The 17,032-nt window shown below is 35.6% G+C and overlaps 1 protein-coding gene across 5 annotated transcripts in view; it reads right to left on the reverse strand.

The window, feature by feature from the left end:
• The window catches only part of LOC107680520 (cAMP-specific 3',5'-cyclic phosphodiesterase 4D-like), a 32,224-nt gene that overhangs the window by 9,535 nt on the left and 5,657 nt on the right, over window positions 1-17,032 (reverse strand). The window contains exons 1-6 of one of the 5 annotated variants that reach the window (XM_016476425.1): window positions 14,400-14,908; window positions 5,419-5,595; window positions 4,990-5,026; window positions 4,044-4,114; window positions 3,881-3,930; window positions 3,615-3,727 (exon numbers count right to left, since the gene is read on the reverse strand). In XM_016476425.1, the coding sequence (XP_016331911.1) occupies window positions 3,615-3,727; window positions 3,881-3,930; window positions 4,044-4,114; window positions 4,990-5,026; window positions 5,419-5,595; window positions 14,400-14,527 (576 nt within the window). In that variant the 5' untranslated portion in view covers window positions 14,528-14,908. Of the gene's footprint in view, window positions 1-3,614; window positions 3,728-3,880; window positions 3,931-4,043; window positions 4,115-4,989; window positions 5,027-5,418; window positions 5,596-5,709; window positions 5,740-8,683; window positions 8,700-14,399; window positions 14,909-17,032 lie in introns of those variants that run through there. The other 4 variants (XM_016476428.1, XM_016476427.1, XM_016476426.1 and 1 more) reach the window with 4 other exon arrangements.

Genomic DNA, 17,032 nt, shown 5'->3' on the forward strand with positions numbered 1-17,032 from the left:
AGCAGACAGATGCCTGTCAAGGCCTCCTTGGAAGAAGGAGAGCACAAATCCGGTGCCACATCTCAGAGGCTCCTTCCACTGGGAAGAACACCAATTCACGAAAACGTGCCACTTCAGATCGTACAGCTGCCTCGTCGAGGGGGCTCTGGCCTGAGTAATGGTATTCACCACTGTCCAGGGATGGGCTCTCAAACTCATCCGGAAAACTCGACCGGTAAGCACGAAGCAAGGGAAGAACGGGAAGCTTGCGGGGATTGCCCCGGCGAAACTAATCCCTCTTCCCCATGCTCTTCCGCGGTGCACATCGCTGCGGCCTCATACCTGTAGGTAGAAGGACCAGAGCGGCAAGCAGCTGCAATGACTCGGGGTCTTTTGGCGAAGAACCCGAGCCACGAGTGCAACGTGCCGATGGGAAGTGCCTCGCAAGCGGGGCATGAACCATCCACAAGTGCTGCCTCAGCATGAGCACGGCCCAAACACTGAATACAACGCTCGTGCCGGTCGTCTTTCGAGACGTGCCAACCGCAACCAGAAACACATGGACGCAAAGGTATGATAAAACACACAATTCCACCCGTGTAGCTCTTTCAGATAAATTGTACTCTTTTAGAGGAAATTTGCTCTTCTAGAGATTGCCGGTGAAGCACCCAGGGGTACACTCACATCACTTATCTGTGTATAAGTAGGGAGAGACCGCTGATTGTGCCTTGGATCCAACGACGAGGAATCGAGAGGTGAATGATCGCAACTTCTCCATGAGAGACGCTGCATTCAGCTCCGAAAAACAAAACGAGTGAGCAGATGCCACACGCTGGCCTATTTAAACCCGGATGTCCGGGGCGTGGCCAGCTATGCAAAATCTGCACACCCAATTTCATTGGCCTTTTCTCAAAGATGTCAGAGGTGTTTGGGCTCCCAAGAGCGACCCCTAGTGTCGTACACTCGACACAACATCGGAGTGAACGACAGAAAGGGAACTACATTACCCATGATGCTATGCAAAAATTCAGTACCACTTTATTTTAAGGTGTCCTTGTTAAAATGTTACATATTCTTACTATTATAATAACAATTAATTATGCATAATTACATGCAAGTAACCCTAAGCCTAACCATATAGTAAGTACATGTACTTAATTAATATTCCTCAGTACTTAAATGTATAATTACACTGTAACAAGGACACCTTAAAATAGTGTTACCAAAAATTCCACCAATCAGAGAGCAGTGAGCAAAGAGTGCTAAACAAGATCTTTGGCTCCGCCCACTACCATGAAGCACCGCGAATGGCGTTATCAAGTCGGTCTCCCTACACTCTCAAAATACTTTAATATTTGTATAGACATGCATTTTATGCAATGAACATAAAATATATCGTTTCTATAGATACAACCATAGATAAATGTATAGTTTAAAATTTCTCTGTCATTTTTAATTTGCTCAATGTCATTTGCGATGCTTCATGGGATTGTAGTTCCTTCCCTCACTAAAGCTGTTAAAGAGGTCCTATTATGCTTTTTCACTTTTTGAATTTTAGTCAGTGTGTAGTGTGTATGTTTGGGCATAAAAAAGATCTACAAAATTTCAAATCTCAAAGTCCACTACAAAGGGAGATATTTTGTTTTAAAAAAATCCCTTTTCAAGAACTACAACGAACCTAAAGTAAGCGGAACCAGCCATCACCATCTTGGCAGAGCGTCACTGCGCGTCACTCCCGGATAATCGAAAATGGGCAAAGAGGCATCAGACAAGACGACGACAAAGAAGAAGAAGTGCTTCATGTTTTGTAATACGTAAAGTAATTCATTCAAAACTGACAGCAATGCATATTTACAGTATCTTTTGAATTTCAGAATTTTTTAAATAAACAATACATATTACCGTTGCACTTATCTGTACATAGTAAATGCAGTTATTTTTCAGCGGGTGAGGGTGTGCCCGAAGTGTGAATTCGTATTCAGAAAGGCACGGAAAACAAATAACGTTTGCTAACGGTTGCCTGTTACATTACAGTACATAAAATTTCACTTACCACATAAAGAGAGTAAGTAGGAGAGATGACTGAGGACGATGGCAAATGATTTGTAGATTCTGAGCACCACTGACAAAACATCTAATCTTGTAAAATGTGTGGTAAGTACTGCTGCTAGTACACCCCCAAAACAAAATCAAGACTTTGTAAAAGAGCATAATAGGACCCCTTTAAGTACACAGTCTCGTACCGTTGTATTTTTGTCTGACTTTCATATATTTTTTGCTTCAAATCAAAGTTTGTAAGATTGTGATTTTCCTCGGAGCTGGTTAGTTTGGTTCATGGCTTCATGGCTAAAATCCCTATGGGAAAAATACTTTCTGAAACCAGAGAAAGTGGGCGGACGCTAATGCACTCTGTTACACTCCATTTATTGTACTTATGGGACTGATTTCAGTGCAATAATAACAACAGCAACTGATACAATGAATAGAACTGTGAACAGCAGATGAAGAAAATGAGTGTGTCTCACACTGCCAGTGATCAGCCCTACAGCACAATATTCACTTTCATCACACTGTTACCCGGTTACCATGGTAACTGAGTCCATACCAAAAGCTGTGTGAGGAAACACTCATTCAGACACTATAGTGCATGTCGGGGTTATGTAATCATGCATCAGCAAAATGACTTTCAACCCTGATTAACACATAATATAAAATTAATATGGAGCACTGCAATGAAACACCACACTTTTGATGTGTATGCCTCGTGCACTGCAATAACTGAAACCACTCTGCTTACGTCTAAGTTTCTCTTTAGCATTGTACTGAAATATGCTGGCATTGTTTTGCATTGTTGCTGTCTTTATGCATGGCTCTGGGTGTGGAATATGCACAACATCAAACAGGAATTTAATTCAAAAACTGAGTTATAAGTTACTGACGTTATTATTAACATAAAGACCTTAAAATCAAAATGTACTACCTTTCTGTACCCAAAAACTTATTAATAGGCAATTTAATCTATTAAAGTATATTTATTACTAGGTGTATCGTAGAAATAGTTCATATGACTCATTCAGTTGTCTTTTGAAATCATATGATATGTGTGCAGTGTTATTTTAGTATTATTCATTATTTATTTAGTATTATTGATATACTAAAATGGTATTTATTAATATATATATATATATATACATATATATATAATATTTATTTTATTAATATTCAAATTTTAGTTTAGGTTTTATAAATTTAGTTAAATAATTCTAATTATAACTTAAGTTTTTCATTTTATATTTTTATTTTATTTTATTTCAGCTCTATTTCAATTAACTAAAATGATTTTTAATAGTTATAATTAACAAATAGCTTTTAAATGAGCCAATGAAAAGTTGAACTATGAACTACAGACTTTATGACATAAAATCTGCTCTCCAGATGGCATATGTGACTTGTGAGCTAGAGAAGTGTACTAATATAGTGTAAAGGCTGTACTGTATGGCCAGTTTATGTTGCTTTTTTGTCATTATAAATACATTTTCACTGCATGGATAAGAACAGCTCATACATCATCTCATTTTCTTGTAAGAGCAAGTGATTCAAAATGTCACTTTTGACTGAAATATTGCTTTAAATACCTTATTGGAGGCCATTTCGCTGACAGAGTGCCGTGTTTGCAGGGTCTCCAGCTGGTCCAAACACCAATCCAGCTCTTCAAGGGTCTCGACAGCGAGTTTCTGATATGCCTCATCTGAAACAAACAACCTCAGATGTCAGAACATCGATAATACGTTAATGTTAAGTATTCGGATGTTCAAACATTTACATCTATAAACGGGGCTGAGGTCTACAGTAAGGAAAAGTCCTCATCTTTGGCTAGACCAGCTCATGTTCTTACACTCACCGGACAGGCTTGTTTTACAGGCAGACTGAGGGTTAGTGCCTGACAGTCTCCTATTATGAAGGAAAAAGATTTAAGAGCCTTCATGTGACAACTGTTATAAATCTTTCTCTTATTAATCCTTCCATTCACTGCCTGTCTGAAAGTGTTTCGGCTACAGACTCACTTGTTGCTTCTATCTTGCACGTGGGTTAAAGCTGCAACGTTACCCCTCACTGTTCGCAGACTGGCAAGAACCTACAGTACACACACACACACACACACACAGAGACACACACACACACACACACACACACGAACAAACATATTACACATTCAAGTATCTGCACAATACACTGGCCACAGAATACAGAACACTTTCTTACACAGATCTTATTATAAATCAATGTGCACAGTACCTTGCACAATTATGTGAACTCTTTGAAAGTGCAAATATAAAAGCTTTTACATATATATTAGGTCTACAGATTCAGTGCATTAATTTGGTGCGATGAATTATTGAAGAAATAACATGTTTAAATTATTAACAGATTTAATCTAGCTGCCCGGACCTGTATGTCATCTTACACTGGATGGGTTTTTGTTTTATATTTATATTGTATGATATAGTTTAGCAATACCATACAAGCAAGAATGCTGTTTTTCCTGAATTTCCTGATTTTGATTTTATGCAACAGTTCAATAAAGACAGTTAATACTGTGTTCAATTTTAGCCACACTATTCAGTTTTTTCAAGTTCCAAACAAAGCCACAGCTGAACTGTTGTGTCTTTTCAAGCAACACAGCTGTGTTTTTTTCTGTATGAATCCACATTTTTGATCAAATAAAGTGAGTCAATGGTTCAGTATATTTTTCATAAAGACACTCACTTGCTTTATTTCTGAATCAATCAGCAGTTTGAACAAATTCAATATTTCATATGTCAATATTTATTTATGTATTTTTTTTACAACCCATTAATTCCCATTTAAAACCCATTAACCTCATAACATTATCTATGCAATTCTAATAGCAGTGTAGATGTCTATTCAATGATTTGCTCATTTAACACAATAATGACTTTATCATTTAAGGGATAATATTTAAGATTACCAAATTAATAACTAACTGACCTGAGCAAATGGCGTTACAATCATGTCCTCCCCATGACTGCAAAAGAGAAGTCAACAATCATGATCAAATTACTAATTTGGCAAGATAGCAAAATTGAATTTATTTTCTCATTGTAAATGATTGACTGGTACATATGTAATATTTCTCTCTGATGCTGAAAAAACTTTCCACTTTGGTTGCCAAATCCCTCTTACGTTTTAACCCCTTTTCCTCCAATCACAGACTAAATAATTTCCTTCAATTAATCACTGATGAATTTAAATGTGACGCTTTAGTTTTCATAAAGGTATAAATAAATGTACTGCTCTCAAGAGCTACATGCTGAAAGATGGAAATAATAATTAAGTGGGAAATCAGAAAATCCGTTGAGTCAGTCCAGTGACAAAGTACTATGACATATTTTGCTTTAGTGCATGTTGAAAGCTCACAGCTCGCTGGCCGTCGAGGAGTTTCTGGACATCGACTTGGGCGAGAGGTCGAAATCCGAGTCCGAGCGGTAAAGGAAAGACTCGCGTCTCTGGCTGTTGGCCTGGAGAACCAGACCTGAGCTCGGACTGGGGTCCAATGGACTGCGTCCGATTGACAACCCATTTTCCACATCGAAACTGCAACAGAAAGACAGGTGACAGGAAGTTAATTATGTGAGGGAACATTTTGACAGCCAAAAAGAAGAAAACACCAGACATTTGATTAAAGGAATACTGAAAATGGCAACATACATTTCAGGCACTGCCATTCTTGCAACTGCAAGGACAAGTGTTATTTTAAATGTTAAATCTGTGATTACCCAAGAGAAAAGGACAGAATGATGTTTATTTTTAATATATTCTGAATGAATACAGGATTGCACAATAATGGCTAAATAGTAATCACGATTATTTTACTCAAAAAAATATAAGCTGCGTCCCAAATGACACACTATACACTATGCACTTATACACTATGTACTCAACCATGTAGTGTATGAATTATATAAGGTTATTTTGTCATTCATAAACGGAGTCTGATAGCCCCTCCCCCTTCACTACGTAATTAAAGCTGCGACAGTTGAGTGCATGAAGTGTTCAACATGCACACTTCGTTTTTTTGGTTATTTAAGTGCATCATCCGGGTATTTAAAGTGCACTTTTTCTTTTTGGAATTTTCAGTGTGAACACACTACTCGCACTATTTAAACTACAAAACGTCATAGAATAGTGCATATGATAATCTTTTTGAGAATCTTTTTAAAAGTATTAAGCACGATTATTGTCATTTTAATTTCTTTTTAACGTGTTATCAGAATTACTGAATTTTCTCACATGGTTTCCTCAAAGATTGAGTTGCAGCAAAAAGTGTAGACGACCACGTGAAAGAAAACAGACTGGCTGTATTACACTTATTTGAACTGAATATCTCAACGGAAAACGCTAAAGTTCAACTTCTATGTTTGCCTGTGTTTTCAGCTCATTGTTGCTTTTTCCGTAATGTAGATGTGTGTGGTTGCCAGACAATTGGGGGATTTAAATTCATAAATCTGGCAACTGCAAAAAGCTTGTTACCAATGCAAGATAATGTAAATGCAAAATTAAAATGAAACTTTTTCAACATAAATAACCAGTGGGCAAATATTGCGTACGATAATGCATAATAAATCAAGTGGAGCAGAAATCGTCATCATGATAATAAAATGACTTATCGTGCAGCCATAGTTTCATTCATGATTGCAAGTAAATGAAGACCTCTGGCCCACAAGCTGTCAACACAAAAAGAAGAGAAACAGGCTTTCATTTGTAGGACTGTCTGTAAGTCTGAATTCAAGAACTCTCTGCTCTGATTCGGACTGACTTGAAGAGAAAGTGAGCCAGGACTGCTTTTGGTTTATTTATATCTGTGGTGAAGGTTAAGCGGTTGAGGGTCTATTTTTAGATTCTCAGGTAAAACGTTGCGTCTCTCCATTCAGAAATCATAACGTGATTGGGATGTGAAAAAGTAGAATGACTTATTATATTTTGATAGAGTTAATAATTCTGAATCCATATTGACTTTAAAGCATGTGCAGCTGTATTGATGAATGGGCTGTATCTCACACACTGTTCGTGCGATTTTGTCTTTCTCTTTTTTTAGTTTTGTTCAAGTCTTTACAGAATTGCACATTTTTTTTCAAAAGATTCCAATTAAAGTTTGAATATTATTCTAGGAAAAACATCCATTTTATCTCTTCAAGTTAACCTTCCTCCTGATGTTTTGGATGGACTCTAAGCAGCTGGGCTTCACAAAGGCATTTATGAGAAGTGGTGAACTGGCACTGAGACACAGATGTGATCATTAAAGAACACTGTCCCTGAAACAACAGGGAGCTTCTCTGACAATAAAGGCCAAACACGACCCCATTCTTTCTTTTATGTTTTTTGTCCTGGTGGGTCCCGCAGCCTGACCTTGGCACTTTAGAGACGGGAACCCATACGAAAAAATGTGCCACAGGAAAAAAACAAGACGCAAGAGTCATAAAGTGCTGGCTTGGGTGGTGCCTGTACAGATGATCCTTCAGAAAACAAGAAATACTTATTCTCTATAAAGCTGGCCAGTATTTATTTAGTATACAAATGAATGTATTTAGGTTAATTCAGTATTATCTACAACTTTTTTTTAAGTATATATATATATATATATATTAGTGCTGTCAAATGATTAATCGTGATTAATCGCATCCAAAATATCTGAATCAGAAGCAAACTCTGTATGAATCTATTAACTGAATGTGTCAATTTGAGCTGATTCTGGAATTCTGGAATTTTTTTGTATTCAATAAATTGAACACCATTGATAGTGAAGTTTAAAACATTCGATTTAAATAATCTCACATCAAATAATTTTGATATTGAAGTCATTGCTTAATTTTATCACCAGCAAAATCATTGTGTGCATTCTATGCTGCATATGCTTCAGCCATAATTAAACTATTTTATGATATTACATTAGACTCATTAGACCCATTACTCAGTAGAACTGTGCAAATCTTGGTAAACTGGGAAACTCTGAGCACAAGATAAAGAGAATTCATAAATTCATGATTGTTTATATTAGCTAATAACCAAAGGAAATGTTTCAGACATGTAGTCAATGCTCTATTTTCCAGACTAAAGCACACAGGTATCAAAAATATATCTTGTCAACATGCATATGTTATCAGAGAAACAGCCAGTCTCATGACAAGCAGGTAAATTATTTATGTGGTTTTGGGGAAAGAAGATTTATAATAACGCATAAAATACAGAGAACAATGTCAGAATATAGTACAATTACAGCCTACAGGACCTTTTTCTTTCTCAGAATTCAGTATTGTGTACCAAAATCCATATATTTCCACAGAGAGGGAAGAGCAAAGTACAAAATACGAGTTCTGAAGAGCAGTCTGACAAAATGCCGGAGTTTGTATAATGTGGCAAATGTCAACAGTGAATTTACCACAGTACGTGCTTTTCAGCAGATCTTGGTCACGTTCGCAAGCAGACTGCCATTCTAACTCTCAAGACTTTTAGTAAAAAGCCTGGACACAAATCCAATGACAACCTTACCATATAAATATTTCCTGAAGAATAAAAAGATGTATTTCTTACATATGATTAACCAGTTTGATTTGATATTTCTTTTAAAGACCTTGAATTATTTAGACTAAAATCTAAATGCATTAGCTTAATATAGTGTTTTTACCATAAACACATCCAGTCCTTTCTCTTTCTCTCGTATTCTGACCGCACACACACACACACACACACACACACACACACACACACACACACGCGCGCGCATAAATGCTCTTTGCCAACAGACAAGTCGCAGCTTGCTAAAGCTGACAGATTTGTAGAATACCACAGAAACGCATGTCAGATAGCTTCAGGATCAGACACGCTTTACAGAAAAAACAAGAAGCTGCACTTAGCAAAAAGAAAATAAATCCTATTTTTAAGAGTATTACCATTTTTTTTCATTGTAACATTATTTTCACTACAATTGAATACACATTTTCCTCCAAATTCCCTAAATATAATATAACTATACATTTAAAAATATTACACACAAATTATAATATAAACTGCCATAGTTCTAAAATAGAATCTTCATTTTTGCAAAATGGTGCACTTTTTAATTTTTGGTATTATTTGTTTTGGTTTTAAAGAACAGGCAGATTCTCAGGTAATACATTATGAGTATCTTCCAGGGTAAAGAGTTAGATTAGCTTAGTGAGAATGATTAGTACACAGTCACAAGTAAAATGTTAGTACACACTGTTTACTCAAGGTATAAAACAAACTGCTTGTACAAATACTGTACGTGGAAGTAAGGAAAATGAAGCAATATGTACAGTAGAGATGATTCTCAGTTATCCAAGTCGTCATCAATGTAAGTGATTCCATTGAAGTACGTTTCATAATTCAATATATTTGAAATCTGAAATTTCATAATACAAAATATGATGTATCGAATATTTACATTTTAAATATTTAAATATTTAAATATTTTATAAATAAAATATTTAAAATTTAAATATTGTATAAATATTCAAAGTTAATTCTAAAATTCTGAATTCTGAAAAATTCATTGTTTTCAACAATGACAATAAGAACCATAATTATGAATTAAGATAGAGGAATAATTTCCGTATTACTTTTCACGCCTGTATTACATTAGTGTGTATATATATATATATAAATGAAAAACTATGTGCTTAACATTTTGTGAGTCTGCATGAAAATATTGTTTTGAATATTTACATTATAGAAATGTGTCTAATTATGATTTTATAAATATTCAAAGTTGATTCTAAATTTCAGAATTTTGCCCAACCCTGACAAGACTACATTATAAACTCCATTACACATTATAAAATGTAGTAACAAAGAATGAACCAAACCACACATGTTCTCCAGCTGATGATTTGAAACACTTTCAAAGTCATTACTGTGTTTTTGCCTGCTTATGTGTGACTCTGAACAGGCAAACACGAGGCACTGGAGACAGACAGGACCCCAATCCCACCAGGAGCTCGTGTTATGAGAGAGATCTGGGATGGTGGGATCAATAACCTCTTGGTGTGAAGAGCACGATGAGAGGTCTGCAGTAATAAAGGACAGTTCTTCTCCCTCGTTCACATGAACACCAGCTGTATTCCAGAGCTCTGACTCTAGTGTCTCTGATTAGGGATCGGTCTTTATTTGGAACATTGCTTCGATCGTGACAGGACAGGACACATCGCTTACTGAGCAGAGCCAATTAAAGTGCACAGTGGCCAGTCATAAAGACTCATGATGCATGATGGGCCTAGAGCAGCTCTGCGGAGATGGACGGACCCCGATTAGAGGTGCAGATGCGGCTTAAATCTAAACGTTCCAATAAATGAGTAATTCAAGCATGACTGCTGCAACTTCCTGATCAAATTAGGTAATAATCACCCCAAAATGAACATAAAAACTGCAGCCACTTGTCCTGTGTGTCTCAATTGGGCCACAAAAGCAGATAAAGGAACATTTCCCCCAAATTTAAAACATTTGTCATAATTTTCTCACCCCAATGTAGTTCTAAACCCATATAAACCTGGGTTTTTATAGTTAATTAAAACTAAAATTAAAACCATTAACAAATGGTACTTAAAAATTGAGAATTTAGGATTTTCACTTTTCATCTGAATTATTGCACTTTCACATAACACTTGCATGGTTTGTTCACAGATTTAGCAAGCAAACGAAAACAGACTGGCTTCATTACACATTTATTTGAGCAAAATACCTCAATAGAGAATGCTAAACTCCAACTTACATGTTTTCAACTCATCTGTGCTTTTTCAAAATAGAGCAAAGCGTGTGCACATGGTTGCCAGGTTGGGCAGAAAATATATAAATTTAGAGGCTCTGGTTGGGGGATTTACACTCTGAAATCTGGCAACCGGAGCCATGAAAGCTTGTGGTCACTTGTTACCAATGCAAGATAACGCAAATACCAAACTAAAATGAAAAACTTTCAGAATAAATAACCAGCAGCAGGCAAATATCACAGACGATTATGCTTGAACTAAGAGAAGCAGAAATCGTGATCACGATTAAAATACTATTTATCATGCAGCTCTCTCTACATTAACTGAAATAAAATATAAAAACATTTCATTTAGGCTAGCTGCCAAGGCTACATTTCTCATTTTCGTTTAGATTAACTTCATGTTCTAAAATAACTAAAAATCAATAAAAACTACATAGTCGTATATAAATTAAAACAAAAACTACCAAAAATCACAAAAACTAAACAAATTCTTAAAACTTTAACCAAATTTTAAATGAAAACAGAATATATAAAAATAAGAACTGATTCACAATATTAATAAAAACTATAAAAGTATCTCAGTGATACTAAAATAACACTCAAAAGAATATATTAAGGGAGTTTTCACACTTGACTCATTTGGAGCATTTGTTTCGGGAATCTGGCATGTTTTATCCCTTAGTTTGGTTTGTTTAGGCATATACTTATGAACATGGCAATCATGCTCAGATCCGCACCAAAATAATTGGTCCAAGATGGCCTGAATGAGGTGGCCTCAGCCTAATGATAACTGAACTCTGGAGTTGTTCGGGTATGGTGACAAAGCAATCTGATAAGATGCAGTCATTGAATGCTTTCAATGTATGGACAATCAGCTTGAACGTGTTTCGAACAACACGAGGAGAAAAGGATGGCATTTTTTGGGGTGAACTATCTCTTTAAAGTAATGTTGAATCAAGACTTCTTATTGTAGATTCAGAAATATTCCATGTGCACACACACACACATACACACACACACACACACACACACTTCTTTCCAGGCAGACTGTGTTGCTGTGCACAGTCCTGAAAGTGACGTGAATTTGCTCTGAGATAAAAGACAGCGTGGTTGATGTGTTTGGGATAAAGAAGTCATATCTGCATTACATACAGAATCAGTGCAGGTTATGACTACTATTTCCAAACAGAAGCATTTGGCAGTGACAGTGTGGCCCTTCATATACAGGGGCTCTGGGAGATCTTATGTCATATATTGTGCTCATTGATGGTATTTACACAATCCAAGGAACTTCAAAGAATAACATGGAATTACAGTACTATGGAAATACAATGGTACAGTACATTTATGATAGCGTAGATAATTTGTTTATATCATTGTAAACCTATAATACCTTGTCAGGTCATTTCATACCAAAATCAAAAGAATAATTAAATGATAAATTAAATAATTAAATGGATGAAGTGGTAAGCACATTCCACCCCCTAAATACCGGAATGGTTAAAAAAATAAATTAAATTAAATTCAAAAATAAAATAAGAAGAGAGAGAGAGAGAGCAAAAGTATTTACATATACTTTATATATATTTTCTAGACATAAATTAGAATTTTGAATGAAATGTGCTTACTACTCTTTTTTTTTTTTAAACATATTTTATGCGTAGCGTATTACTTTTATTACTGATGATTTTATGATTTGATTTCAGGTTGAACCTGTACGTGGTTTTGTGAGGTTCACTCCATCACTGTCATGAGAGAATCTCAGGACCTGCTAATGACAAACTCAAACATCCTGAATGAACACCAGGGAAAGTTCATTTCTCTGATGTATCCAGCATGTGTGGCTCACTGGGGAATGAAGGATATACTTTTTAGTTCTTATTTGAGACGCACTACACAGACTGACAGAACAACTGTCCAAATGCAAATAAGACTGATTTATATGGCTAATCCACAAACTGGTAACTTGTTACTTTGAATTCATTAAAAGAACCAACTTCATAAGATTCATTTATTCGTGAATCAGGCTTTACTGGTTGTGTGTGTTGTCTGGCCTTTTTATTGCTGTATGCATTTTTATATTAAATGCTGTAAATAGCATTTATTTAATTACACATTCCAGGTTCCCATGAAGGACTAAACTAAAAAGTAAGTCTTTGGCAGAACTTAATTCATTTGAAAAAAGCTTTTTCAAACATCTTTGAAACAGGATCAAATAAAATATAAAATCTCTATGCATAAAATATCTACTAAAATGCTATGAGTTAATCACAACATAATTAGAGACGACCTCAAATGAATCTGCTTCTGTTAACTACAAACTAGCAACTGAATGCTAAACATAACTTTTACTCTATGTCATGATGGTGCTAGCAGCAAGCATAAGAGATATATTGGCATATATTGGCAGCAAGAAATAAAACTGTGCTGCCATTCGCATAACAAACTGCTTACTAAATTAAGCATTATACACACTGTAAATAGTGGAAATCATGCAACTGTTACCAATGGTAAGAGCTATTTCTACCTGATTTAACTTATACAAACTAGTTTTGTGGGTATACATTAATATATTTAGGAGATTCAGGGGCATTAAACAATATTTTTTATTTCAATAAAACCAGTTAATTTAAATGTTGCCATTTCTTTCTAATGCAGGCTATGTCGACATCCTCAACTCATAAGTGCCACTATTAAGCATAACAGAATCACCCAAAAATCAGACTGATACTCTTTCATTTTATGATCATCAAAAACAATTTCAAACTTGTTTTCCCCAAACATGACTATCTCCCCTTCAACCCCGCCCCCATTTGCTATTGGTCAGATAAACAAGCAGCTCCACCCCTAACATTTGCTATAGAGTGCATTAGTGCCCACCCACTTTTTTAGCGGCACTGTTTCCGGAAGTATTTTTTCCCATAATTTTTTTTCCATAGGGATTTAAATAGAGAGAAACATAAAACTGTTCATTCAGAGTTGTTGGTTCATGACAAAATATGCATATATATATACAAATATTTAAGCATTTTGAGAGCGTAGGGACTAGGGAGACTGGCTTGATAATGTCATTGCAGGGAATGGGTGGAGCTAAAGATCTCTTTTGCCATGCTTTGCTCACTGTGACTCTATAATTGGTGGGATTTTACTCTATGTCTGTACAGCATCATGGGTAATGGAGGTTTTTTTTTTACTACAAACTCCAATATTAAACACAATTATTTTGAAAATGTTGAATTAAGGCAAACAGATGGGTTCAACAAAAGCATATACAATCAGTTAACAACCTCTGAGCTCACAACAGATCTGTCTTTAAAAGGTTTACCAGTTATTGCTAAAAATCAATTTCCCTATGGAGAAAATGAATGGAGTTTTCAAGGTTGTGTACTATTGGTTGAGCAAGCAGTTGATGTCAGACCGCTCAAACAAATATTTTGACAGCACCGCAGAGCCTCAGTGTCTCCCTTTTTGTGGCAATCAACCTACGATTGGCTTACTTGGCTCCTGTTGAACTGGTAAAAACGTATTTTAACACTTTTAAAGACCCTAACGCTATCCCTGCATAACTGTTTCTGTACACAACACAAGCAAAATAACAAATAAAAAAATCAGTTACCGCCTGCGTTTCTGCACAATGTCAATCGGACAGTTGACAGCACACGGAGAGCCGCAAAGATTGACGTTCCGAACTTTAAAAGTGCGGTCGCTGGGTGGAAGAAAGACACAGCCAGTTGGCAAACTCATATTTCCCTTCGTGTCTCTCGCTCCTTTGCAGTTTCCCTCCAGAAATCAGCTGTTCCTCTCATGTAGTCTGAAACACATGCTCCCCACCGCTGAGTTACTGAGCGATGAACACATGGAGCCATGCTGACATGACCGAGTTCCCCCAGACACCTCGCATTTGCCTAGTTGCCATCCTTCAGTTTAGAATCACACCGACTCCTTTTAGTCCTCATAAAATGTATTTTTTTTATAGTCTGTAAATCTACTGTAAAATACAAGGATAATTCACAAGCAAACAAACTTCCAAAGTCACCAAGCGCCAGTCTCTCTCTCTCGCTCCCCTCCGGCAGCTCAGACAGCTGAACTCGTATACATGAGTTTACACCAGCATGCTGGCCTCATATGGGTGGGTGTGTGTGTGTGTGTGTGTGTGTGGGGGACTGGCAGCTGAACAGTGACACAGCCCATGGAGAAGGCGGAACCACCAGATGACTGACTCAATATTAACTCTTTACTGGAGCGAGCCATAAGCCAAGTGCATTTACAGTATATCCCTGTATACATGTCTCAAACTCTAAAGGTATGAATGCCACTGCATTAGATTACAAAATATCAAAGTGACATAAACAGCACATACTCATTTCTTGAGAAAAAGAAGTTTCAAAAAAGAGTACTTATTATGGAAAGAATATACTTAAGTGCAAACTGAATCTAACTTTTAAAGTTAGAGGAACAAGTGCAATATTCCAGGTTAAGTTAAGCTCAATCAACAGCTTTTAGAGAAAAACAAAACAAAACAACAAAAAAAACTTTGACATGTCATTTTTTTTCTTTAGCACCTTTGTCATTTTAAATGGCAAAAAGACATCAGATGGTGCAGATTACATTTAACAAAATTTGGTTTCTAATGTATTTACATTCATTTTAAGCGTGACTGCAGTGTCCACATATTTTTGGGGCCTAATGTGTTTATTTTGCTGTAGTATTTATACTGGAGAATTTCATTCATAGCTCAGTCGTCTGTAGCAGCGTGAGGACCCTCATCTCCCTGATTTGACTTCCCACAGGACTGAATCTGATCTCTGCTCAAATCAGGGTAAATATTTGCTCATGGGGGTTTGAGGAGCGGCTCTCTCACAGGTCCTTCACATACAGCCAATGTCACATGCATACACACACTGTCTGCACCGTCACCAAATCTATTGCAAGAATTGCTTCCAGTCTGCCACAATAAAGTGGATGCTGACTTAAAATATTAATGTGGGAATGACTTGTTTAGAGAGTTTCATTGTTGTTTACACAAAATATGACACATGATCATTTTTTTAGCTTGTTGCTTTGCTGTTGCTGAATATTTTCTAGGGCACTGATAGACAGTTGATATGGTGTTGTGGATGGTTTCTAGTGCATTTTGTATGTGGTTGCTAAGGTGCTCTTACTAGGTTTTATGTACATTTCTAGAGCATTCTGGTTGTTGTTAGCAGTGTTATCTTAGTATTATTTTTTATAAAATTATAGTATTTATTAATAATTTATTTTAATTGTTTTTATTTAATTTTTTAAATATTTTAATTTTACATGAATTAATTAATTAATCAATCATTTTTATTAATTTTTGTTTTCTTTAGATATACCTATTTACCTTTTAATTTTACATTTTAATTTTACTTCAGCTTATTTTATTTCAGTTAGTTGCCAAGTCAACATGTTTTCATTTAATTTAACTGTTTTTCATTTAAGTTCTTTAATTTTAAGTACTTTGTATTATATTTATATTTTATGTTATTTTAGCCGTATTTCAGTACTTCAAATTATTTATTTCAGTTAGTTGCCAACACAACTTTTCTAATTTTCATTTAAGTTTTTTATTTTGATTTTAAGACTTTTGCCTTTTATTTATATTTTATGTTTAGTAATGTTAGTACTTCAGCTTATTTTATTTTAAATTTTAATTTTTTTATGTTTAAGTATGTCATCTTATTTAAGTATTTACCTTTTTATTTTATTTCATTTTATTTTAGCTTTATTTCAAATCACAAAGTTTTTAATAGTTGTATTTAACAACAACAACTGGTTGCCAGGGAGTTTCTGTGGTTGCTAGGGTGTTCTGGGTGATTGCTTTCCTGCCGGGCCACCAACTCAATATATAGCATAGTACTCTCCAGATATGACTTCAGTCCCACTTTCAATGTAAATCTACGAAGTTACATGCACAATTTATTGTTTTTTTATTTTTAATTTTTAATTAAAATGATCAACTAGGCCTATTTATTGCAAGGGTAAAAAAACAAGTAAATTTGCTTATAAAAAATAATAGCTCACCTCTCCGCACGATTTCAGATATCATTCAAGTCCAGAGCACCAACTATTATGTATTCTGCATACTTCCTCTGAACTTTAATTTTCTCAGATTAAATAAAAGTATCTTTTGAATGAAAAATAAACCTCTGGCGAGACTGCAGATCCAATTCAGTCTCATACTCACACTCTCACACACACACACACACACACACACACACACACACA

Source organism: Sinocyclocheilus anshuiensis, unplaced genomic scaffold (genome assembly GCF_001515605.1).
Source record: "Sinocyclocheilus anshuiensis isolate Anshui unplaced genomic scaffold, SAMN03320099.WGS_v1.1 scaffold308, whole genome shotgun sequence".
NCBI classification, from domain to species: Eukaryota; Metazoa; Chordata; class Actinopteri; order Cypriniformes; family Cyprinidae; genus Sinocyclocheilus; species Sinocyclocheilus anshuiensis.